Source organism: Lipotes vexillifer, unplaced genomic scaffold (genome assembly GCF_000442215.2).
Source record: "Lipotes vexillifer unplaced genomic scaffold, Lipotes_vexillifer_v1.1 scaffold815, whole genome shotgun sequence".
In the NCBI taxonomy this organism is placed as follows: Eukaryota; Metazoa; Chordata; class Mammalia; order Artiodactyla; family Lipotidae; genus Lipotes; species Lipotes vexillifer.
This window is the reverse complement of record NW_006773723.1, coordinates 2,430,280-2,457,179: the sequence shown is the minus strand read 5'-3', so window position 1 is coordinate 2,457,179 and position 26,900 is coordinate 2,430,280. Positions and strand designations below refer to the sequence as shown.

General features: G+C 37.1%; 2 protein-coding genes across 2 annotated transcripts; one reads left to right on the top strand and one right to left on the bottom strand.

Moving 5' to 3' along the window:
• Positions 1-885: 885 nt before the first annotated feature.
• Positions 886-1,580, bottom strand: LOC103084088 (eukaryotic translation initiation factor 4 gamma 2-like). Its single transcript, XM_082931542.1, is given in 4 exon segments — positions 886-1,059; positions 1,062-1,201; positions 1,204-1,271; positions 1,273-1,580. Coding segments are annotated over 4 exon segments (606 nt in total). The 5' UTR covers positions 1,497-1,580.
• A 1,230-nt stretch (positions 1,581-2,810) lies between these two features.
• Positions 2,811-19,062, top strand: COPS5 (COP9 signalosome subunit 5). Its single transcript, XM_007448489.1, has 8 exons — positions 2,811-3,283; positions 5,541-5,775; positions 6,747-6,875; positions 7,549-7,614; positions 8,141-8,226; positions 13,376-13,487; positions 16,986-17,134; positions 18,827-19,062. The coding sequence occupies exons 1-8, from the start codon at positions 3,141-3,143 to the stop codon at positions 18,909-18,911; spliced, it is 1,005 nt and encodes a 334-aa protein (XP_007448551.1). The 5' UTR covers positions 2,811-3,140; the 3' UTR covers positions 18,912-19,062.
• Positions 19,063-26,900: the final 7,838 nt, after the last annotated feature.

The window sequence follows — 26,900 nt, the reverse complement described above, 5'->3', positions numbered from 1 at the left end:
TAAGAGTCCTTTTATCTTAAGTTACTTTGTATAAGGGTTTGAAAGACAAATTATCTTCAAATGTAAGTTAATGTCAAAAACCTCAGGCGGGGGTGTGGACTCCATAATTCTAATGGTTGGGTTTTTTTTTTCAAGTATCACAATGTTTATTGATAGATACAAGTATATAAAATCAGGGCACGAACATGACTTGATAAATTAAGTACACTTAATTTCAATACTATAATAAGAGGGAGCAATTCAAATTCCCACCATCTGTTTCACACCCACAAAGACCACTTCAAGGGCATTTACGATCTCTCAAAACTGATCAGTTTTGTGCAAGTAAACCATGTTTCTTTTTAAAAAGACTTGTGCACTTGCCCAGGCTCAAGGTTATTAAAATCTAGCACATAAAACCCATCACTAAAGGTAGAAATACAGACAATATACTATTACGGCAGCAACTATCAATTACAGTTAATTTTTCTGTAACAACCAAATGGATAATCAAATATTGCAACAACTCAAGTACTACTGAGCAAAGTGCATTTCTACAGTATTCATTGTTGCTCTTCCATTTTCTAACTTAAAACAGCCTATGATAACTGGCAGCAAAGAAGGTCCTTGCAATAGACTGACTCTGCCTGAGAAATTACAATGTAATTACTGCATGCTGCTAATATACTATCTAAACATTGAAGATACTCCTAAAATATTTGATGGTAGACTATGATTAAGACATTACACTACAAAAAAACCTTATGCAGAAGGAAATACTAACTGACGTGCTTTAAATATTGTGAAAACATTACAGTGGAATGAATTTTCACAGTGGTTAGGTCAAGTGCAGTTACATCATAGCAACAGTATATTTTGCACAACTTAAGGCTTTGGCTGGTTCTTTTAGTCAGCTTCTTCCTCTGATTCTTCTTCAGCAGTTTCTAGCCAGATTAGCCACTGATTCACCTGGAACAAAGCCTTGCCTTTCCCTGTAAACTCTTGGGTTTTATCTTCTTTCCAAGCCAAGAAAGCTTCTTCTTAAATAATTTCCATTTCATACAAGTGAAAAAAACGCAGAGTAACATGCCTTTTGGGAAGTTGCTCTTGTAGCAGTGCACCTGAAGAGCATAGAGGGCAGTGACTTGTAGCACAGCGTGATCATGAAGGAATTTCTGCATTACTGGCTTGAAGGAAAGAAGCAGTTGTTTTTCCTGCTCTGTTCTTTGGAAGGAGCAGAGGAAGACTCTGTTTCAACACTGGGTGGGTTTCCTTCACTAGAAATATAAGATGCTAGGCATTAAGATGTTCACAGATCTTTTATCTACATGAAGTTTGGAAGACATGTTGTCTTTAATCCACTTATATATGGTTTGAGGGGATGGATCCAACTTTATTTGCTTTAACAGTTCCTTCTCCAATTTGAGGAGTGGGAATAAGAAACTCAGTCCCTTTCCTTCCAAGATCTCCAACATGCGGTCCTTATTCTGATCAATTTCTGGGAGCATTTTCTGCATATTGACGTTGCTTTGTTGGAAAAGCTCTGTTAACCATTCTCGATCTTGTAAGTTAGCTAATTGCTGAAGACAAAGTAAGAAGAGAGGAAAAATACTTTGTATGAGGGTTTGAAAGACAAATTATCTTCAACTGGACGTTAATGTCAAAAACCTCAGGCGGGGGTGTGGACTCCATAATTCTAATGTTTTTGTCTTAACTAAATGTCACACACCTTTCTAGGAGTAGAGGATACAACTCAGAGAGGAGTGCCCTGCACTCTGAAGCTTACAGTGAAAAAAATACTTCCAAGTAAACAAATACATTATTTCAATGCAATGTAACAGTTACAGAAGCACCTACAGACATTTAGAGACACCGTGGAAGGAAGATTACTGGAGAGGGAAGGTAGATTACTGGATAGAGAAGGAAGTCAAGAAAGACTGCATGGTAGAGATCAGAGCTGTGTTTTTAAATATTACTATGAGCTCCCAGTCAGAAAAGTAAGGGGAGAGCACTTCAGGCAATGCTGACCACTTATGCAAAGTTCCAGGGTAACTAAAGAAAGATGAAGCTGGAGAGGTGAACTGTGATGCTTTTTTTCCTCTTTTTTCCCAGCCAAAACATTACTGAACATCTATGGTAGGTGTTACGGATAAAACAAGGAATAAGAGACCTGGTTCCTGTGATTTGGAGCTTGGAATCTAGTGTGGAGTGGGGGAAAGCAGGAGAGGAAGAATACCAAAAAGCAGCAAATAAATGAAACAGTTAAACCCTGTATTAACTCTTGGATGACAACAAATAGTCCCCGTAGACTAATCCGGCCTCGGGGACAAAGGTGGTTCCATAGATTAATGCATTAGATTAAACTGTAAACTACTGTAAGAACTGGGTACCGGACACTTTCAGTACACCAACAGCTCTCATAGATGTTACTTTTTACAAAAGCGCCAACCGACATGACCGCAGCGATCCACCCACCGGTTTCCACAGCCCCCTCGGAACGCCAGAGAACGCCCCTCTAGAGAAGTCTAGGGCCCGGCCAGCACGCGCCCTCAGGATTTTACTCATGTGCAGTGATTCACATGTTATTCTCTCAAAACCAGCATTCAGAACCACTTACACGTCAGTTTTTCCACAGACATCCTTTATTTTTTCTAAGTCTTTCAAGAAACTTATTTCGTTTAAAGTACATACACCCACACAAAAAGGCTTCTCTCCCCCGTCCCAGCTTAAGGATCCACCCATTTTTAACATGGCGGAAGCCGAGCCTGCGCAGTCCGAACGAATTCCAGTTTCTGGCATAACGTTACATGCCCTTCTTCCGGTGCGGGAGGCTATACCATTCCCTTCGTAATCACCGTTTTTAGCCTAATTCACACGTACAATTTTCCAAGATCACGCGTTCTCATTTCAGCCATAAAAAGATTTCTCTGTCTCTACTATTGCGTAACTGCTGTTTATACCGTCGCGTTCTCGAAGGACCCCCGCCATTCCCGAATGGTCCGTACCAACTTCACCTCCGGTGCTAGGTGTCATGGCGGCCTCGAGAGTCTAGTGCGGGTTTGCACCTGTGCTGGGGCGGGTCCGGAGCCCACAACCGGAAACCCAGCGAGGTAAAGTTGCGTCTAGATTGTGGAGGCAACAGCTTCTCCGATTCCTCGGCGATGGCGGCTTCCGGGAGTGGTATGGCCCAGAAAACGTGGGAATTAGCCAACAACATGCAGGAAGCCCAGAGTATCGATGAAATCTACAAATACGACAAGAAACAGCAGCAAGAAATTCTGGCGGCGAAGCCCTGGACTAAGGAGTGAGGAGGTCCCTGGCGAAACGCAGGGGAGGGCGGGGTGGCGGGAGTCTAAGAGACCCAGGGGGAGTGGGAGTTGGAGGGGATAGAGAGCTTGTCTTTTCATGTGCAGGGAGGAGAAAGAGTAAGCGTCTGAGAAATTTTGCTTTACCTTTTTATCCCCGCAAGTAGAGCCTAAGACCCTCCACTGGGGCTTGGTTGATTCCCCTTTCTGTTTCTTTTACCCGTTTGCCTTGGGAGAATGGAAGAGGAAAACGACAAGCGGTGATTTGGGCATTCACTTCTCAACACCCGTATTGTCAAAATATGCTCCACACTCTGCCTTGAACCCTGTGTCGATATATATACTTTGTTGGGATCTTCCGCTGCTCTCAGGCTGGAGACTGCAGCTATCTTCTTTATCTCTTTAAAAGCTAGCCTATAATCTTTTAGATCTCTAATTGTTTTTTGATTGCTGGTAATTATTTCAGAAACACAACGAGGCTCTGGTCAGTCTCCCAAAATGTTACTCCACCAGTTCACATAAGCCAGAAATTATATCAAAAGACCTTAAGATTCTTCGCCCCTTAGCAAAACTCCTGTGTTCCTGGGAGTGAAGACAGGTAGAGGATTCTTTACCCACAGCATTTATCCTTTTCTGAGAGCAGATACTGTTAGGGAGAGAGTAAAAGGAGCACAGTCTCTCTAATGGATAGACAGGAAAGTAGTGGTCAACAACAACAAAAAATTCATGTCTCAGTTTTTTACAAGGCAAACTTTAACTGTCAGTATTCGGATTCAGCAACGTTTACTGAGTACTTACTACGGGCTGAGCATTGAGCTATGAATTTCCATGTCATTAAATCTTCATGACAACCCAGTACTGTATTTTTATTCCTTTTTTGCATATATGAAAACAAGAAAATATAGTAAATAACTTATTTCATGATTACACTGAGGCAGCGAACTCTTAAGTGAGCAACAGTCAGACCTAAGATCAAATCTCACAACTGTCACTAATTAGTTGATTGACCCTACAAAATTTACTTATCTTCATTTTTTTAATCTGTAAAACAGAAATAAGACCTACCTGGTTAATTATGTCATAAAGATTAGATGAGGTCATGTATAAAAAAAGGTCTAGAATGTATGTAATAGAAGCACAATAACTGTGTCTGTCTTTTTTTCCCCAGTAGATAGAGGAGCGAAGATTTTAATTCATATCTTGACTCCCAAGACCAGGTCTCCATATTTTTCAGTTGTGATTGAAATCTGTGGGCAGACATCGTAAAAAGGCTTCTCAAAGACACTGACCACTCTTTACAGACTGGTTAGTTTGCCTGGTTGTCTGCAATTTCTACAGCAGGCTGTGCACTTAGGTTGATATAGCCTGTTAAATATTTGGAAACTATCAGCTTGCCTCACTGTGTGATTGTATCTATGGTTGTATTCATCCTAGCTGTCTTGAGCTCCATCAGTGAGACTGAAATGTAATTTTATTCAACAGTAGTTTGGTCACATCCACAGATGACACACTGAAATAGCCATCATAGTAGAATTAAAGATATTAAGGCTACATTTTGCATTTTGAGGCTAATACCACAGAGAGAAGCCACAACCTTCAACACACTGTTCTTTGAGAGTACTGTAAAAGATCGGTTAATAATGCTAATAACACCCCGCACTTAAAAAGTTTTAGTATGTGTCAGGCACTAAGATAAGCACTTTATATACGTTATTTCATTTACTCCATTTCCTCCTAACAATAGCTCTATGAAAACAGGCACAGATGTTAAGTGGTTGTCTCAAGGTCACAGCTAGGACATGGAAGTGCAAGGATGCAAACCTAGGCAGATGGATGTCAGAGCCCACATTCTTAAGTGTTAGGCCAGAAGGTTAGGCCCAAGAGTAATGAAGCACAGCCATCCAACCAGATTCAGAAACCGAGATTTGGTGATTCCAAAAGTAATGGAGAAAAAGTCTATTGAACTGGTCATGTAATTCCCTCCTATCTACTTGAATAGCATACTTTAAAACTATTTCATACTTTTCCCTTCCCCCCGTGGGAAGTACTTTGCCAGATTATGGCATCTTTATCATTTCCATCCCCCTTCCAGAACTCTGTCCTTTTCTACTTCCTTTTTCTTTCCCACATTCTACACTTTCTCCCCATTCCATTAATATAAATTCCTTCAATACTTATTTGTTAATCTCCACAAAAGCTTGTATTGAAATTGTACTTATATAAGAAAGTTAATTACACCATGATTTTGTTTTGTAGTCACCATTACTTTAAGTACTGCAAAATCTCAGCATTGGCTCTACTGAAAATGGTGATGCATGCCAGATCAGGAGGCAACTTGGAAGTGATGGGCTTGATGCTGGGAAAGGTGGATGGTGAAACCATGATCATTATGGACAGTTTTGCTTTGCCTGTAGAGGGCACTGAAACCCGAGTAAATGCTCAGGCTGCTGCATATGAGTACATGGCCGCATACATAGAAAATGCCAAACAGGTAAAAATGCTGTTCCTTAAAATTTGGTAACTGCAAGAGTCTCACAGTTACTTTTGAGTTTCTAAATTTAAAACTATTCTCTCTATATTAAAGTTTATATTTTAAGTTACTACATTAAAGTTTATATTTTAAGTTATTCTCAACTATATATAATGTATATGAGATTAGCATGGATTTTTTAAAATAAATTTTCACTCAGGAGAGTAGATCTTAAAAATTCTCATCACAAGAAAAAAAAATTTGTAACTGCGTGTGGTGATGGATGTTAACTAACTACACTTATTGTGGTGATCATTTCACAGTATGTACATATATCGAATCATTATGTTGTACATCTGAACTAATATGTGTCGGTTATATCTCAATTAAAAAATTTTTTTACAATTCTCATATTCATTATGTGTGTGTGTTTAAAACCAAAAATCTGGAAACAACCTAAATGTACCTGGATATCAAGATGATTAAATAAACTATGGTATATCCATACAATGAACTGCTAGCCAAAAAAAAATAAAAACTAGTTATCTATATATTTATTTATATGAAACAAACCCCAGAATGTTTTGTTGAGTGAAAAAATAAAGTGTAGAACACTGTAGGTGGTATGCCATTGTGTGTGTTCTTATTAATCTACATAAATGCAAAGACTGTATATTCTATATGCAAAGAATAGCTCTAGAAGACAGGTATGTAAGCAGCAGCCTACAGTAGTAACATCTGGGCTGAGAAACTGGTTGAGGGGAAGGAGGTGGTAAGGAGACTGAATAACCTTATTGTACGGGTATCTTATTAATTTTGTGCCTTGGGCATGTATTATCTAAAATATATATTTTTTTAAATTTAAAAGCAGCATATGCTTTAACTATTCTGCATACTATTATTTTACTGTAGGACTATGTAAACAGACAAATCACAGGTGTCTCTAAGATTAAACAGGAACTTCAAGCTCTTTTGCCCTCTTCATTTGTTAGGTCGGCCGCCTTGAAAATGCAATTGGCTGGTATCATAGCCACCCTGGCTATGGCTGCTGGCTTTCTGGGATTGATGTTAGTACTCAGATGCTCAATCAGCAGTTCCAGGAACCATTTGTAGCCGTGGTAGTAAGTATTTTTACAACCAGTTTTAATTAATTTTCATGAAGATTTACTAAAGCAAGTATACAGAGAAATAAAAACAGTGTGGTAAAGAGCAAGGCTCTGGTGTCAGTCTGCCTAAGCTTGAATCTGAATTCCACCTCTTTGTAGCTGGAACTTTGAACAAGTTACTTAACCTCTCTGCATCTCTTCCCCCACTCTGTAAGATGATGGGTATACACAGCATCTATATCTCAGTTCCCTGCACATAGTAGGCATTCAGTCAATGTTGACTGAATTGATTAAATCAGGAATTGCTAGAGCAGCTCTTGCACTGCTCAGTGTTTTAGATGCAATCCAGGTTACTATGAAGAAGGTAGAAATTGTTCATCTATTAAAGAAAAAAAAAAACTTGAAAAAGAGATGAGCAAATCTTCAATTAATACTCTTAAATAATATAATAACTAGATCTAATCTCTAAATTAACGATGAGATTTCTATACTTAACCATTCTATTGAACTTCCGTGGTTTTTCAATTTGGTTATTTTTTTCCCTATTATATGATTATTTTTAATTACGTGTGTGTGTGTGCATATAGCGTTATATGTACATAGGTATTTCTAGGCTTATAATGTTTAAACAAATAGAAGTATATAGTGATTTTATAATCAGCAGATATTAAATATATCTTTCTTGTAGATTGACCCAACAAGAACAATATCTGCAGGGAAAGTGAATCTTGGAGCCTTTAGGACATACCCAAAGGTAATTTTAAAAATTATAAGTCCCTATAGTTTTTTAAATTTTAAATATGTGATTTATTTTTAAAGATGTGTTATGGTATCTCATTTTGTCCTAAAATAATTTAACAATATTTACAAAATAGAAGTCCAACTACCACAAATTGCCCTTAGCAAAAGACAATACACTTGTGCTGCATATTGTTAATTTTATTTGAAAAGCAGTCTTTATTTGTTAATAAATATTTGTATGTCCATGGCATTCTGATGGGTACTAGAGAAATGAGTTAAATCCATCTACTTCCTTCCATGCAATCTGAAATAGATATGAGCAAAAGTCACCTGAGGACAAGAAAAATGAATCTATAAGCCAAATCCAGTCTTCAGCCACCAAATGGGGTTGAGGGAGGGTATAAGCAACATACTTAATGTTTTGGGGAGTATTTGGCTCCCCAAAATTAATGTTTCTATAAATAGAAAGCTGCATAGAAAATATGTTTTTCCTCTGTTTTGTTTTGTTTAAATCTTCTATTTTCTTCATTTTTGTTTAGGGCTACAAACCTCCTGATGAAGGACCTTCCGAGTACCAGACTATCCCACTTAATAAAATAGAAGACTTTGGTGTACACTGCAAACAGTAAGTAATTTAAAAATGTATCAGATGCCAAAATCATCATAAGAAACCTTAGAGATCATCCAGACCAAGCCCCTAATTTTATAGATAAGAAAAAAAGTTCAGATGAAATGCATTTCATAATCTTTTAAAATAATAGTAAGAATATACAAATTTAGGATGGTGTTTGAATTTTATTAATAATTGTTTTAATCTAACATGTTATTTACCTTTCACACATACATAAACACTTTATCAATGTACCAGACACTTGGCCCGTTAATGAATTTAACAGTTGAGAGAAGTTGTATTCAGGGCCAGCCTGATACTGGCATTTCTGCAGCCTTCAATGTATCCAGTTTCCACTTAGCAAAAATTCTCCCCAAACAGTTTCACTCCAAAAGTTAAAGAAGCCATACTAAAAACTACTTAATTGTATACTCCTTTAAAATAGTGAATTTTATGGTGTGTGAATTATTGAATACATCTCAATTTTTTAAACTGCTAAACCAATGAAAACAGTTATCTCTACCTTCTAAATGTATCTTACCACCTATCTTATTATCACCTTGACCCAAGCCACAGCCATCTGGAGCTTAAATCAAAGCACTAGCCTTCTAGGTTGTCTTCCTGCTTCTGACCTTTACCCCACCCCTTAAAGGTCTTTTGTCAGCCAGACAGATTCTATTAAAATGTGAGTTAGATCATGTTCCTCCTCCTCAGAATAACTTCCTGTCTCACTAAAATTAAGACCTATAGTGCTTACCAGGGACCTCACAACCCTATGTAGTCTGGCCCCTACCATCTCTCTGAGCTCATTTCCTGTCACTGAGCCTTTGCTCTCTCCATTCCAGCCATAGTGGCCTCATTATGGTTTATCAGATGTACTAGGCAGGCTCCTGCCTCAGGGCCTTTGCACTTGCTAATCCCTCTGCCTGGAACATCCTTATTTCCATGTGACTCACTATTTCAATCAACCAGTGTCTGTTTAAGGGTCACCTTAACAGAGAATGTTCATTGATCACCCTATTTAAATTAGCACCTTCTTGTCACTCAGTGTTACCTTTCCCTGCTTTATTTTTCTTCTTAGCACTTGTCACTACCTTATATGTTTTTGTTTCATTGTTACTGACCTCATTAGAATGTGAACTTCATGAGAGTAGAATCAATTCACTGCTGTATCCTAACATTTAAAATAGGACATGGCACATAGAAGGGTGGGCACCCCCCCCCAAAAAAAGAAAAATGTTGCCTAAATGATTACTAGTGTCCCTTTCTCCATACCTCCCATCCCACTTCAAGGAATACCTTAACTACCCATGTGCTACTACTGCTTATTTTTGTGTTTAGAAATTCTTATAAAATTACAGAATTTCTAAAATTTAATTTTTAAATATATCTGGTTTTCAGTCATCCCTGACATACTTCTGGAAAAAAGGATTCTATTTTATTTTTCAATGAGAGGTTTGGACTTAATTTGCTCTACTGAAAAGAACTTAAACCACTCCTGTTTGAGAGAATTGCTCCTAAGCTTGGAAACACCTTTGCCGTGATACTTTCATTTTCAGAGTTAACAAATTTTTTCATGTATATTGAGTTGTGGTATCAAAAGCTTATACCTTTAATATCTGCTCTACTTCTTTCACCACCAGCAGCAGCTTTTGAAACAAAAAAAGACTGAGGGAGTCTGTGCTTTCTGTATCCAAACAAATCTGCATTTCCTGTTTTTCTGAAATATGAGCCTATCAAAGAGGAGTTACTGCATTCTAGCTACCTGCACTGCTAGAGCATAGAATTTTGAACCTGGAATTACTAGGTTATTCAAAGATACTCTCTTACTTAGGATCAGTCCTAAATAAAGAGTAAACTTTTTCATAGGGCAAATAAGTTGCTTAATTTATTTTTATTTCAAATCATTAATGAAATATAGTGCCAAGTTGAAAGAGCAGGGGTTTTGTACAGGCTCGTTATATATCCATTTCCTAACTTATTTGACAATGAGCTATTATTTGTAGTTTATATTGATCTTTTTTTCTTTTCTACCTTAAATTCTAGATCATAATCCAAAGTTTGTTTTAAACATAGAATCTAATATAGATACTAAATATATTTAACTTTGAAGAGGCTTAGTAAAAATAGGACACAAAGTGTTTTTTAAATTAGCTTGTATGTTATCAATGTTATACAGGCACATAGTTTAAAGAGTCAAATGGTTCTATGAAATTTATTATAAAATAAACAATCTTGTACCATTCCCTTTCGCATCTCCCAGAGGCAGTCACTTAAACTATTATAGTTATTCTGTTTAAGTATTTACCCCCGTATCTTCAAACAGCATGCTGATAGTGCTGCTTCTTGATTTTCAGTTCTAGGCAGTATCTCTTATTGACTTCCCATACAGAACATGAGGATTTAGCTCCACGAATAATTTTGAATATTCTCCTTGTTTTCAACTCTACTACTGAGATTTGCAGCTAATCACTACATAGTAGACCAAAAATTTTCATTGCATCAACCTACGGAATTAAAACAGTAATAACATTAAGGTGGTCCATATATTTTAAAACATAAAAGTCTATTCTAGACCCTCAAGTTTGAGTTCCCTTATTTTCCATCCTTTATAAATCTAAATATCTGTTGCTGTGCTCATCCTCTCATGTCTTTTTCTCTAAAGTATCAGAGGTGCAACCCTTCCTTTCTAAAGCTGACCTTTCCACTTGAGCCCCTGCCTCCTCTTCCCATACCTAACCCCCTCAACTCCCAGGGCCTCACTTCTTAAATGTCTACACTCTGGATATAACCATTAAGACCGTGAGGTTTTGATAATAGACATAACTTAACATATCCTTTTGCTGCTACTTTCTAACTCTGTGGTTTTGAACAAGGTCGTTACTCTCTAGAGTTGTTTCTTTGTCTGTGGAATGGGAATAATAAATCCTTCCTTGTATGGTTGTAGGAAAGATTAAATGAGAATGTATGTAAAGCACCAGGACATAATAAGTGCTCAAGAAATACACTATTCCACTTCCACATTTCACTATAGCTGTGTCCCTTTCATATACACATATGCATGGATATCTTAATCTTGAACAAGCCTTTACTTAGAATTATCTTTAAATTCTTACTCTTTTTTTATTTCTTCACTCTTGAATTGAATGAACAAGAATTTTTTGTCGTATCCATGCGTGCTTATCTTTTACACCACCAACCTGAGTGTGAGCCTTTATCTCCTCACATCTGCCACGCTGCTGTGGCATCCTTTGTGGTATCCCTGCCTCCATTTTGTCTCCTCTAACACATCTTACCACAGCCAGCTTTCTAAACCACTTCTTTGGCTATATCATTGATCTGCTCAAACACGTTCTATGAGTCCCAGGTACCTAGAAGATCATTTCTTTAGCCTTTTATGTAATGTCCTCTGCCAGCTAGACCCCAACATAGCTTTCTAGGTTTCCCTTCACATAATTCTTCTGCTCCTGCTAAACTGTCCAGGCAAACTGATTAACTTATTATTCCCTTCATGACTTTCCTTTTTATGAGTCAGTGCTCTTTGCCTAATACTACCTCCTCGTTCTCAACATATCCACACTATAGACTCATGTAAGGGTTACTCTAAATTCTGCCTTTTCCCTGGGGCTTCTCAGGCAGTTCTGTCTATACTAAGAGTGCTCATTATCTCTAACATTCAATTGGCAGGTCATTAATTTTAAATATGCACCATAGCACCACTTGTTATTCAACATATATCATTATATATTAAACATTTTGTGGATTCACCCCACATTTCCCATAAAAATGGTAAGCTCCTTAAGGTAAACAAGTCCCTTGTGTTTCTTTGTATCCACTGATGTACAGAACATAATGAGATATTTTTTATTTATTTATTTTTTTTAATAAATTTATTTTATTTATTTTTGGCTGCCTTGGGTCTTTGTTGCTGCGCGCGAGCTTTCTCTAGTTGCAGTGAGCGGGGGCTACTCTTCATTGCGGTGCGCAGGCGTCTTGTTGCAGTGGCTTCTCTTGTTGCAGAGCACGGGCTCTAGGCATGCGGGCTTCAGTAGTTGTGGCTCTCGGGCTCTAGAGCACAGGCTCAGTAGTTGTGACACACGGGCTTAGTTGCTCCGTGGCATGTGGGATCTTTCCGGACCAGGGATCGAACCCATGTCCCTTGCACCGGCAGGCTGGTTCTCAACCACTGTGCTACCAGGGAAGCCCCTGCGATATTTAAATATTTATTACTTTAAAAAAATATATTTTTCAGGGCTTCCCTGGTGGCGCAGTGGTTGAGAGTCCGCCTGCCGATGCAGGGGACAGGGGTTCGTGCCCCGGTCCATGAAGATCCCACATGCCGTGGAGCGGCTGGGCCCGTGAGCCATGGCCGCTGAGCCTGTGTGTCCGGAGCCTGTGCTCTGCAATGGGAGAGGCCACAGCAGTGAGAGGCCTGCGTACTGAAAAAAAAAATATATATATATATATATATATATATATATATATAAAATGTTTCAGACATTTAACCAAATTTTCCTTGCTATCCCTGATTATAAATTAGGTACCTTTGGAAGCAGCAGTAATTCTTTTATGTGGCTTAAGGACCTAACTTAAAGTTTGCTTTTCCAAAAAGCAGTAGGTCCTTATTAGGGGATTAAAAAGGGAGGAATGGGGAGTCCACATGACATTTTCAGGAGCTTTTCGTTTGTTTTTGTTTTATAATTTTTATTGGAGTATAGTTGATTTACAATGTTGTGTTAGTTTCAGGTGTACAGCAAAGTGAATCAGTTACATATTTTTGATATCTTTAAAAGCCTAACAAAAGTTATAGTTGACCCTAGAGAGGTAGTTCATTAAGTTTGTGGGCTATTGGCCGGAATTTATGAACTCAATGACATGGATAAACATATGTCATTCCGAAGTTTTGATTAGTTCTTGGTAATTTCTTGGGAATTTGTGGCCTCTACAGAGGGGAGAAATATAACAACAATGTTTATTTAGTTATGATATTTGAAACCATACCCCTAAAGAGTAAGGAAACCGTGTTTACCTGTTATTCTATTAGACTAAAATTTAAAATATGACTATTTGGATATAAAATGTAATTCACTTAAATTTGGCCATAACCTTTATATGATGTGGTTGAATTTTTTTTACTCACTAGATTTGTGCTTTTGTTTCATAGATATTATGCCTTAGAAGTCTCATATTTCAAATCCTCTTTGGATCGCAAATTGCTTGAGCTTTTGTGGAATAAATACTGGGTGAATACGCTGAGTTCCTCTAGCTTGCTTACTGTAAGTACTATACTTGCAAGGGATGTGTTTGAATTTTTTATCAATTTACAAAAGTTGTTTAATATCTGAAACTCTTTTTCATGGAAAGGCTATATCTAACTTGGCCAATATATCAGGCCTGGGGGCAGATTCTATATGACCAGAGGTGGATTGTGATACTAGGCCAAGCCAAGATCTGTGTTGTGTACCACTGAGACTAAGCCTAATATATATACAAATATAGTGGCCAGATGAGGGTGAGGTCTCCCCCTGCCTTGAACAGACTTACAGAGAGAAAAATACAAATACTGTTTTTTGTTGTGTATCTCAGGTAGGACTCTGGTTACAAGTGACAGGAGACCCAACCAAGCTGGCTTAAACAAAAAAGAGAATCATGTAAACTGCAAAGTCCAGGAGTAGGGCTTACTTCACGCACAGCCTAAATTTGCATTCAGACAATATTATGAGGTCTTGGTCTTCCTCTCTCAGCTTTGATTTCAAGTCAGTTGGCTCCAGTTTCAGACTTCATGTGAAACCAAGATGGCAGCATTAGCTTAGATCTCCCAGCCTCTCAGTTTCACACTGAAAAGACCAAGATACACACATATCCCCGCATATTCCCAGGCAAAGCCTCATTGTGTCTGGAGTTTTGTAGGTCACATGCCCATCCTTAAACCTGCTCTGGGTGAAGGGCATGAACACCATGAGTTCCTGGGCCAGGGCAAGTGCTTTACTGCTGGGCTGGGGTAGAAGAAACTCTCAGGAGCATGTGGACTAAGAATGTCCTCAGAAGGAAATCAGAATTTCACTACCTTAAAGCAGCAGATGCTAAGCAGAAAAAATATATATATAGTAGTGAATATATCCTTAAAATCTAACATTTAGAAGAATATTTATTTAACAAACTTCTGTCTAGAGCTTAGTAAGGAACAGTTTTGTTTTGGTTTTGTTACCTTTTTTTTTTTTTAAGTAAGCTACTTCATATAGCACAGTATAACATAGTGGTTAGAACCACAAAATTTGGAATAAAATAAACTCAGTTCAGAAACAACTCTACCACTTTACTAGCTGTGTGTGACCTTCACAACATTATGTAATGTGACTAAGCTTTTCTAGTCTAATGATAATAGTACCCACATTGTTAAGTACACTGAGATTATATGAAATATTTTATATATAAAGTAATTAGCAAAGTACTAGGCATATAGTAAAGCCTCAATACATTATTGTTTGTTTGATTCATTGTATTCATGGGAAAAGACCTCACTTGAGCATAATTACTATGGTCTTAAATATAATTCTGACAAGCTTTCTGTTATTTCTTTTTTTTTTTTTTGCGGTACGCGGGCCTCTCACTGTTGTGGCCTCTCCCGTTGTGGAGCACAGGCTCCGGACGCGCAGGCTCAGCGGCCATGGCTCATGGGCCCAGCTGCTCCGCGGCATGTAGGATCCTCCCGGACCGGGGCACGAACCCGTGTCCCCTGCATCAGCAGGCAGACTCTCAACCACTGCACCACCAGGGAAGACCCCGTTATTTCTTATCCTCAATGGTCAGAAATAGCAAATTAGAAGGAAAGAGAGTGATCATAATAGCAAACATTTATTAAATGCTTCCTATGTACCAGGCATGGCTAAATGCCCCATGTGTGGTGTTTCCTTAGAGGCAAGTATACTAATAGCAGCCAGAAGTGACACATGATGGCAAGGGGAGGAAACAGTAAGACTGGAGCTTTCTGAACCTTTGTATAAAAGCATACAGCTCTGGGCTTCCCTGGTGGCACAGTGGTTAAGAATCCGCCTGCCAATGCAGGGGACACGAGTTGGAGCCCTGGTCCAGGAAGATCCCACATGCCATGGAGCAACTAAGCCCGTGCGCCACAGCTACTGAAGCCCGCACACCTAGAACCCATGCTCCGCAACAACAGAAGCCACTGCAATGAGAAGCCCACTCACCGCAACGAAGAGTAGCCCCCCCTCGCTGCAACTAGAGAAAGCCCGTGGGCAGCAACAAAGACCCAATGCAGCCAAAAATAAATAAATAAAATAAATAAATTTATTTAAAAGAAAAAAGCATACAATCCTGTTTACTCAGCCTGTGGCTGTCCCTGTATTCCAGAACTGCATATATTGAGGACATTAATAATCAAGAAAAGGTTAAATTATATTTCCTCCTTTTTTGTAGTTTTATACCTAGTACTTTGCATTACTAAGCATTCTAAGAAAAAATATATAAATATATGTTCATCTCTTTCCCCAGCTAAAGCATGTAATCTAAAAGCTACAAGAAAAAAATTATTTTCTGACTTATTACTTCTCTGTGTGTTTGGAATGTAATTGATTTGTTTTTTTCATTTTAATAGTATAACTCTTTCTGCCATCCTACATTTTTATGGCTTGAACTAAATCTTTCAAATATGACATGGTCTACAAACATTAGTATTTTCTCCAAATCTGTGGAGGAGGATGTATTGGTGACCTAAACCGTTTAGATCCAGAAAAGTGAATATAATTGCATCTTTTAAAAAATATCATAAGTTTGTAAAATCACTGGAAAGCTGGTAGCATTTTAAAGGGCTCTTTGTAGTAACTATGATGACAGCAAATAATGTTTTTAAATGTCTTGTGATTGAACTGTATTTCCTATACACTATTTTACAGACTGAGCAAATAGAATAAAATAAAGATATTCCAGTAAAATGTTTTTTAAAATATTAGTTAAGTGTACATATGTAATTATTAATTTTTTTGTTTTTAAAATGTATGAAATAGTAACAGCATATATAATATTTCAGCTTACTAAATGTGGGTGTCCCTGTGAGTATACAGCAATACTCTAAAATATAACTATGGCTATAGCTAGGTGGAGGGATTGTAGGTATTTCCTTTTTTTTTTATACTGCTCCACATTTTCCACATTTTCTGTATAACTATTAATTTTATAATCAGAAAAGCTAAAACAAATGTAATTTTAAAAATACTGTCATAAATACTAATTCTGGAAGTTCAACATGAAAAAGTAACAAAATTAGCTAACAATTATTAAGGCTTTACCAGGTGTCATTGACAGTCCTACAAACTTTATATACATCACTTCACATAGCTTTAAGGTAGAAATTATCACATTCCTCCCCCATTTTCACAAGAAGACTTGAAGGCACAAAAAAGTAAAGGAGTTCTCCCAAGGCCTCCCAGCTAATCTGCAGCAGGGCCAGAACCTGGACTCAGATCTGTGTACTTCAAAGCCTCTCATAATAACAAATATTAGATTTAAGCAGTCAAAACGAACAATTCAAAATTTAATCTTGAAATTATAAAAGGTGAAAAACTGTACACTTGAACTGCTTGAGCTTTGGAATCAGTTTTTGCAAGTATAATTTGACTTCTTCCTTCACTGACTATCCACTTAGATTTCATAGTGGAATTATTTGTAAATGAAACGTTCTATATGGAAGAAAATTTACATACTTTTTTAATGATAGACTAGTATCATATATTAACACAATATCATTTTCCCCACAGAATGCAGACTATACCACTGGTCAGGTCTTTGATTTGTCTGAAAAATTAGAACAGTCAGAAGCCCAGCTGGGACGAGGGAGTTTCATGCTGGGTCTAGAAACACATGACCGAAAGTCAGAAGACAAACTTGCCAAAGCTACACGAGACAGGTAAGTTAAGTAAATCTATTCCTACCTCTAACTTTTTTTCTTTCAAGATTTACAAATAACAGGATTCAAATTCCTTACGGTTAAACTTATAACTTACAATGGTACCTGAATATTAACTTATTTGGACCTTTAAGAGCTGTCAAATGCAGGTTTTGACTTTGAAAATTTAGGAAACAGTAGGTACATTAAAGGCTGTTAAGGGTCTAGGTAATGTTATGAAAAACTCGCAGTCACCTTTTCCAGGTTCAGCTAGAAAGTGTAAGAAAGAAAACCAATCCATTGCTGGATCTTTAAACAAAAACAAAAACAAAACCTTGCAAAAGGATGTCCTCAGCTATTCTAACCTAATCATCATCTGAAGGATTAAATTAGGATTTAAGTTTATCAAATTTCAAATTTTTATAAAGTTTTAAACACCTAAATATCAGAGAAGTGATTGTATCTCTCATTTTTCTGAAATAATCCTTTATACAGTAATTGAGTATCCCATATTTCACTACAAGAATTTGTTAGGAACAAAGTTGGTCTGTGTTCTCTGATAACTTATGAAATAATTATGTGGTCCTTCAGATGCATACAGGATTGGGAAGACTACTAAATAACATTCACTTTCACAAAAAGTTGAATTTTAATGTGATAATTAGGGGTACAGAGGAAAGGAATACTATGTTAACATCTATGTAAACCAGTACCTTGGTATCCATTTTAAGAAAAACTGGACTAGTTGATAGGAAAGAAGAGAGAGAAGGGAGGGTGCAAAGTGTATTAGGAGTAGAAGCCATCTTGGGTTAGAATGATCTCATTCCCTTCTTCTCCATGGGTTTTTAAAAGGTATAGAGGTAGTAGCCTGGATAAAAATTACATTTTTCTTTGGCATTAGGTCTTACTTTTGAAACTTGCTCTGAGTATGTCATTTTGCTCATCTGTCTTTACATGTGTCTGATTTTTTAGTGTCTAATTTTATCTGCATTTACATCTCGATTTCTTATGAAGCAAAAATTTCATTGTGGGAATGTAGTTATATAAGAAGAAAAGTAGGAAGGAGAAAAGTAGTAGTACGAAAGTAGAAAATTTTCCTTCTGGGGATAACTTTACAAGAATTGCATCTCTTCTGAATTTTGGTGGGTTTTTATTGTGTTTTTTTGTTTTTGTTTTTTTATCAATTTTAAAATGTAAGTCCTTCACCCACTAATCTAACTTTGGCTTTGAATTGTTTGAAGGATGTTTGTGATTATTTCAGGAAAAAAAGCATAAGATTCATTAAAATCATTTTTAAAAATCATTCTAAGTAATGAACAACAAGGAATAGCAGATTTTAATGTAACATTGGAATCAATCTATAATTCTAAATTATAAATAATTTCAGTAACCTTCTAAAACAGAACTTTTCCCAAACCTTCTGACAAATAACAAAATTAACTGTTATGAATTATATCAAATTTTACATTGTCATTCTCTTGGGAAGGTGTTAGTAAGTAGTGAAATGATCAAAAGACATGCAGAAGGCTAAAAATCACTATAGTATACTATAAAGAGTAAACTATAAATTGGTATAGTATATTTTGTGGAGTATGAATAGGACCAAAAATCATTATCTAGGTGCAAGGATGGCAATGGGGGAGGGGGAATTTGCATGTTTGAAATAGTTCTCAGTTCTTGTGACATTATGTGATGTGTTTTTTTTCTTTCCAGCTGTAAAACTACCATAGAAGCTATCCATGGATTGATGTCTCAGGTTATTAAGGATAAACTGTTTAATCAAATTAACATCTCTTAAAAAATCACTAAGTAGTACTTTTGCCTGAAAGCCAGTACAAGAAAAATACTCAAGTAACACTTTGAAACCAGTTACCAAAAATCTGATTAGAGGAATAAGGTGCTCTGAAGTATCCTAAATATTAACATTCTATAATAAAATTCTTTAAAATAAAATTGTTCTTTCATTGTTTTGTGGGAGGGTTACATTATTTTTCTAGTATCCTTTAATGTTCTTAAATATGAGAGAAAGAAATATTGTTAGAACCTTTCTGTTTTTTAAAGTCTTGCCTATATAAATTAGTCAGAAGATTGCAGCATTTCACTGCCATATTATCAGAGCCACTTTTCAATTTGCCTAAACCTTCTTTTGATAGTCTGTTAGTAAAAATACAATTTAATATAACATTTTTATGTTCCTGTGAAACACTGTCACACCATAAATTATTTTCCTGAAAATCAAATAACTTAAATTTGAGACAGAACCTAGCACAGGTATCTAGTCATTCAAATATTCACCAAGTGCCTTTACTGTACCAGGCCCGGTTTTACTCTCTGGAGATATTCTGAACAAGGCAGACCTGGCCACTGTCCTCACAGAACTTCCAGTGGTGGCTAAGTGAACAAGAACCTAAGTATACTGCTGTAAAGGGAGAAATAAAGTGTGCTGGGGAACTCTCAGGAGGAACACTCACCCCAGAGAGGAGTTACCCAGGTAGGCTTCCTGAAGCAAGTGACCTGACGTTAAGCTGAAATTTGAAAGATAGGAGGACTAGCCAGAAAAAACGTAAGAGAAGCTATTACTTTTATAAGCAAAGAGTACAGCGATATGTGGAAGGCCTGAGGCAGAGAGCAAGAACTTAGAACCTTCAAGAACTGAGATTCATTTAGATCTGAGAGTGTCGAGTAGTACGTGGGGAGTGACAAGAGATGATTTTATTCATTAAGATGAGCATAGATTCTGCAGGGGCCTTTTGGACTTTATCCTAACAGCAATAGGGAGTTAAAAGAGTTTTAAACAACAGAAATGTACTAGACGGATATTTCTAAGAGCACTCTTGTTAAGAAAGCTGTGGTCGAGGGCTGGATGAGATCAGATGAGATGCTTTGTGGAAATAAAGACTGAGAAGAGGGCCCAAGACATGGCAAACATCAAATTTTAAATGGTCAGAGGAAGAGGCGACCACAAGAGGTGACTTCACATGTGGCCCAGAGGTCAAGGAAAACAAAGTTTAAAAGTTTTTTATTAGATTTAGCAAAGAGGGGTCTTTGGTAAGATGAGGAAGCCAGTTAACATTAGTATCCAAATACTTTCTCAGACAGTTGATGATATAGTAACGTTTTTGGTCTCATTTTATATCCCTTTAAATAAAAGCAGGCATCCCAATTTCAGATGGCTCAACCTCACCTCCATTTTTAGGCCCTTTTAAAAAAAAATCATGACTGCCTCCAGTGAGCAGCTAAAAGCTGTGTTTACTGCCACAGCCTTCAGTGATACCAGCTCATACCGAGCCATTCAATTAGGAACAATAACAAGCTCATTGAGGTCTCTGACAGACATGATTGAAGATTTGACATGAAAGAGTGAGTCATTGAAGTTACCATGAAAACATACTAGCAGTTTTCATTCCAAGACTTTTATCCACATTTAATTTGACATTGGTGATCTAATCAATTAAGATATCTTGGTGTGATGGAAAATGCCTATGCTAACAACAGGGAATTGCCAGAAAAAGAAAACTTGTCAGTCCTAACTTCACTGGACTCAGTATTTCGGTTATGATGCCTTGGTTGCAAGTAATTACAAAAACAAACAAACAAAAACAGTTGCTCAAACAAAGAGAGTTTGTTGGTTCACCTAACTTCAGAGTCCAAACCCTTATTTGGCTTAGGCATAGTTGGATTAGGCTTCCAGTAATGGTTCTCACAGCTCTGCCCTCCACATGTTGACCTAAACCTCAAGCTGGATTCCTCCACATTGGCTGCACACCACACCATCCAGTCACGGGGAAAAAGCTGCTCATGGTTTTCAAAGTAAGGTTCTGACTTCACTCTGATTGGTCTAACTTGGGTCATGAGCCCACTCCTGGGATTATATATATATAGTGACTGGTTTAGACCAATTAAGGGTAACTCCTGGAGCTGGGAGTGGGGTCAGTAACACCCAAAATTCATGACTACTACACACTAAGGCTAAATGGATACTACAGAGCAACCAACAACGTCCCCTCTGCTTAACAGTCCAGCCCACACAAAAATAGCCCCACAAAGGAGTATTTGCATTCTATTGTAAATGCAGTTACTTTATTAAAAGCAAGAACCTTTATAAATATTTTTAAAGTATATCTTTAAGTTTTAATGTATTGTCATGATCACTTTTGGTATAAGTGCTCTAAATTCATAATACTGAGATTTTAGGAAATCAAGGGTCAATTTGCAGCCATCATTCAGAAACTAACTCATGAATTGGCATTGCTTTTTCCTGCAAAGTGTTATCTTACAGCCTTGAGCTATTCAGGAGCTGAAAAGGCCATTTTCTAAGTGAAGTCTGGTTTTTGTTCAGCTTCAAATTTTTTCAGAGATAATTTCTCAAGCTGTATGGTGATAATATACAGGAAATGTCAATCATCATCAAAAACTTAATCCCAATGTCCAAGTAATAAAACTGGAGCCAGAAGCACAGGCTGGAGCAGAGATGGAGAGAGAAGTCAGTGGATATGGGTTGGGGATTGGGACCAGATAAGGGTACACCAAGATCCCAGAATCAAGGATGTTCCAACTTTTCCAGATTGTTTTAATATCTCAAGGTCCCAGTTCCAAACAATTCGACAACATTAACTTCTCTAGATATTGAGAATTTATGCATTTAGTATCATTTTTAGGTTATACTGTCCAGTTATATAAGTATGTCATTCACACATTTTATTTACTGATAAACAATAAGACACCACACAAGTTGTTTTTTTGAAATCAGTAGTACTGCCAAGAACAAAGAGCCAACAGGGGCAGAGAAACCATTTGTGCTCCATTGTTTCTGAATTTGGAAAATCAGCTCTGAGACCAAACATCACGTACTCCATTTGAGGGATCAAGTCTGAAGATTGTTGTCACAAATTAGTATGACTACCTGGTATTCAGGGTTTTGAAAAGTCACTGCATTACATAATAGAATAATAAACTGCCCTATAGTGCAGCCACTTGAAAATAAACACAGAAGAGCAGGAACATAAGTAACTTTACAATGAATCAGAGGAACTGTTTGGGAGTTGGAATGCTACATACTGCAGAGGTTCAGAGTTTCCAAAAACTGTTCTATGAGTGATGAGGTACAGATGCATAAGTCATGCATGCAGAGAAGAGTTCTTTTATATTGCTAAGTCTGCATTGTATCCACATGTAGCTGACTGAAATGAACTGAACACAGAATGTTGAGTTTCCAAGGTTTCCTTCTAAATTTCTGGATTGTTTTAACTATAAACTCCAAAGATACATACATGGGTGAGCAATGTGTTTTTTTGTTTTTTGAAGATATAAAAATACACTACATGGAATGATGGCTCTGGTTTTGCTCATCCATATGATATAAAATAAAAGTTGATTATGTTCAAATTACAATGGGGTAATTATTTCATTCACTGTTTAATAACTGATGTGTCTATGTCACTGCATTTGAAAATTAAAAATCTAATTTTGTGTTCTCTCATTCTGGTCAATTTTCAATACAGCAAATATTTTTAGCAGCAAATAAATTTACCTTCTTAGGGCCAAGTGCTAGTTTAAGGACTTCAAGTAATTTGTTCTGAGGTAATCAGTCTGTAAGTTTCTAAAAATTTCTAAACCTTTTATCCAAATATTACTGGAAGAAATACCATTTATCTTTATAAGTAAAAAGTTGTGATCTACTTATTTCAGAAAATTAGTTACACGAAACTCAGGTCAACTGTAACCAGACTGGCATATTTAAACTTTTGATCTCAGAAATCAGAATATTACAAAAATAAAATAAGGAACTCTGTCATTTCAGGTCAAATTTGGGAGGAAACAGCTAAAATCATAGCTTGATAACTAACACCAATGATTAATTGCTTTTTCAAATGTGGATTATCTTGGTGCCAAAAATTATGGAACAATTGCCTAACAAATTGGAGAGTCCCTGATGTCAGTACTCATATTTTCTTTGGATTATACTAGGCAATTATGCTAAACTTTCTAATGACTGAGTAAAAAGGTATTGTGCCTTGGGGCACATTTTGATGAACTACAGTTGTACTTTTCATAACCTAAGAGGCATATGCATAAAGAAATATATTGTCAAAAACAGAGCTTTGTGACTTTTATGTTAGGTTATAGAGGGTTATAAATATCTATCATATAACTATGAATTTGCTTACCATTACAAAGCATAACAAACTACTTACCTTCCTGAAAATTTAGTTTCTACAAGCTCATCTGCAAATAAATGTTTTATTTAAATGATTCATTTTTGTTCCTATAATTTTTGACTTTATACTCCATGCTCAATTTATTATTTGAATAAACTTCAATTTACTCTGCATGATTGACGACACTAAATAAGTCCTTTAAAACATGTATGTATTTAGCTTTAATCTTTTACTTCAACTCATATGTAATCCTTCTATCATTTCTTGCATGTGTTTCTAGTATAATTGAGGCTATTAAGATTCTGGGCTTAAATAAAGTAACAAAAATTAGACTAAATAAAAAACTAATTTATGATCTTATGTATGAGGGCATACCGTGTTGAACAATTACAGTCATCTGAAAAGTTCTATACCTTCAGAGAAGTTAACTTGATATGCCACTGATGTGAGAATTATACACAAATACCACTTTCTAGGGGAGATTATTTTTAAACTTTCTAACTGGTCTTAATCAAGGTAAAACACTACATTACTTAAAACTAAGGAACTGTGGCCTGTTGTAATGGTAATTTATTTAGGCAGACATCAACACCATGGACTTCTAGTTATCCCAAGATCTAAAAATAGTTTATTAACAAGTGCTTTACCCTACTGTGGAAAACAGTATGGAGATTCCTCAAAAAGCTAAAAACAGAAGTACCAGGACTTCCCGGGTGGTCCAGTGGTAAAGAGTCTGCCTTCCAATACAGGGGACACAGGTTCAATCCCTGGTTGGGGAACTAGGATCCCACATGCCGCGGGGCAACTAAGCCCGCACACCACAACTTCTGAGCTTGTGCGCCTCAACGAGAGAGCCCACATGCTGCAAACTACAGGGCCCACATGCCCTGGAGCCCTCACGCCACAACTACAGAGAGAAAACCCACATGCCACAACAAAGAGCCCGCATGCCTCAACAAAGATCTTGCGTGCCACAACTAAGACCCAACACAGCCAAAAAAAATAAAGAAAATAAATAATAAAAATAAATATTTTTTAAAAAAGATATAACTGAAATGTATTTTTTTTAAACAAACAGGGCTTCCCTGGTGGTACACTGGTTAAGAATGTGCTTGCCAATGCAGGGGACGCGGGTTTGAGCCCTGGTCCAGGAAGATCCCACATGCCGTGGAGCAGCTAAGCCCGTGCACCACAACTACTGAGCCTGCTTAGAGCCCACGAGCCTCAACTACTGAAGCCCACACACCTAGTGCCCATGCTCCGCAACAAGAGAAGCCACCGCAATGAGAAGCCCGCGCACTGCAACAAAGAGTAGCCCCGCTCGCCACAACTAGAGAAAGCCCACGCACAGCAACGAAGACCCAATGCAGCCAAAAATAAATAAATAAATTTTTAAAAAATAAAAAAAGAACTACTATATAACCCAGCAATTCCACTCCTATGTACATATCTGAAAAAAACAAAAACACTAATTGCACCCCAATGTTCATAGTGGCATTATTTACAATTGCCAATATGTAATTGGCAATACAATATGGAAGTGACCTATCAATCAACAGGTGAATGGATAAAGAAGATGTGGTGTTTGTATGTGTACATTTAGATATATACATACATACACACACAATGAAATACAACTCAGCCACTAAAACCAATGAAATTCTGTCATTTGCAACAACATGGATGGACTTGGAGGGTGTTATGCTAAGAGAAATAAGTCAGATAGAGAAAGACAAATACTGTGTGATATCACTTGTATGTGGAATCTAAAAAATACAACAGACTAGCGAATAAAACAAAAAGCAGACTCACAGATACAGAGAAAAACTAGTGGTTACCACTGGGGAGAGGGAAGGGGGAAGGGGTAATGAAGAATGGTGGATTAAGGCTTCCCTGGTGGCGCAGTGGTTGAGAGTCCGCCTGCCAATGCAGGGGACACGGGTTCGTGCCCCGGTCCGGGAAGACCCACATGCCGCGGAGCGGCTGGGCCCGTGAGCCATGGCCGCTGAGCCTGCGCGTCCGGAGCCTGTTGCTCCGCAACGGGAGAGGCCACAACAGTGAGAGGCCTGCGTACCGCAAAAAAAAAAAAAAAAAAAAGAATAGGGGATTAAGAGGTACAAACTATTATGTATAAAATAAGCTACATGATATATTATACAACACAGGGAATATAGCTAATATTTTATAATAACTATAAATGGAATATAACCTTTAAAATTTGTTATATTGTATACCTGTAATTTATATAATACTGTACATCAACTGTAACTCAATTTAAAAAGTTTTACCTATTTCAGTAAAGAGCAAAACTGAAACAAAAGCTCTATTAAATTTGAGATTTGGGAGCACAAGTAGAAATTATATTTTCTAATGTATTTTCTGGTGGCTCCTGCTACCAGATTTCTAAGAACATCTTTGATAATACTATATTCATCACATTAATATCACACAGAAGAACACAAGTCCATTCTCTAGTAGGTCTGTGTCTTTATTCGATTATTATTAAAAAGTGGTAGTTTATTTTATAAGCCACTTATATTCTCTTTTTACTCCTTTATTACATGAATATAAGTTATTCTGTCCCTTTGGACTGTATCTTATGGTTAAAAGGTACACAAAATGGCCACTTAGAGAAAAGACCTATATGGTAAAAAAAAAAAAAAAAAAAAAAAAAAAAAAAAAGAACATTACATTTCAACCAAGACTTTGAATTTCAACTTATAATAATAAGTGGCCACTGTTCTTTCCTTCAAACTCTAAATGTAATATAGTTTTTCTCACTAACAAAAGAAAAATTTGCCTTCTGCCTTATGACCTAAATGCTGCTATAAACCAAAATCCAAATTTATCACTGTGGCCTAAAGGCTGATCTATTTCCTGCTTTCCTCTCATTCTGTTCTCCCCCTCCACACTGCTCCAGCTACAGTGTCCTGGGGTCCTTATGCTCATCCAGCTCTTTCCCAGCTCTGAGCCCTCACACTGGCTGCTTCCCGGGCCTGGAACACTTCCTCACAAGCTCTCAAAGGCCTGGCTCTTTAAGCTGCTCATTCTTCAAGTCTCAGCTCAAATTCTGCTTCCACAGAGGCCAAGCCTGTCTCTCTCATCTAAAGAAAACACCTCTCTCCTGCCCTCCTTCTTCCTTACTTCTATACCCCAGTTATACAGTCATTTTATCCTATTTATTTCCTTCACAGAATGTATCACAACCTGAAATCATCTTGACCATTGAATTGTTTACTTTTTCACTATCTGTCTCCCCTTCCTGGATGGTAAGTGCCACAGGGATGGGGACTTGATCAGAATACCTTCGGCATCCTCAGCACCTTGAACAATGGCACATGGTAGGCAGTTGGTAAATATCTGTTCAATGAAGAAATAAATGCAATGGACATTTCAATTTGCTTTTAAGAAACATTAACAATATGTGTTTTTAGGATAACAAAATTAAATGTTTATCCCTTTTTATGGGAAGCTGACTTGTTTCACCATAAAATTATGATAAAATGAATATCTTTTCACAAACTTCTTAACAGATTTAAAACAAGAGTGAAAAGTTTTTTTTTTTAATTTTTCAATCAAGGATCACAACCGCAGAAATGTGCAAATGGCTATACACAGTAGTAAAAAAA

Bases quoted from the DNA above. Each gene is read 5' to 3' on its own strand.
- COPS5 (XM_007448489.1), top strand. From the start codon at position 3,141: ATGGCGGCTTCCGGGAGTGGTATGGCCCAGAAAACGTGGGAATTAGCC. The intron at 7,615-8,140 runs GTAATTTTAAAA...ATTTTTGTTTAG, and splicing joins CCTTTAGGACATACCCAAAG to GGCTACAAACCTCCTGATGA. The intron at 17,135-18,826 runs GTAAGTTAAGTA...TTTTCTTTCCAG, and splicing joins GCCAAAGCTACACGAGACAG to CTGTAAAACTACCATAGAAG.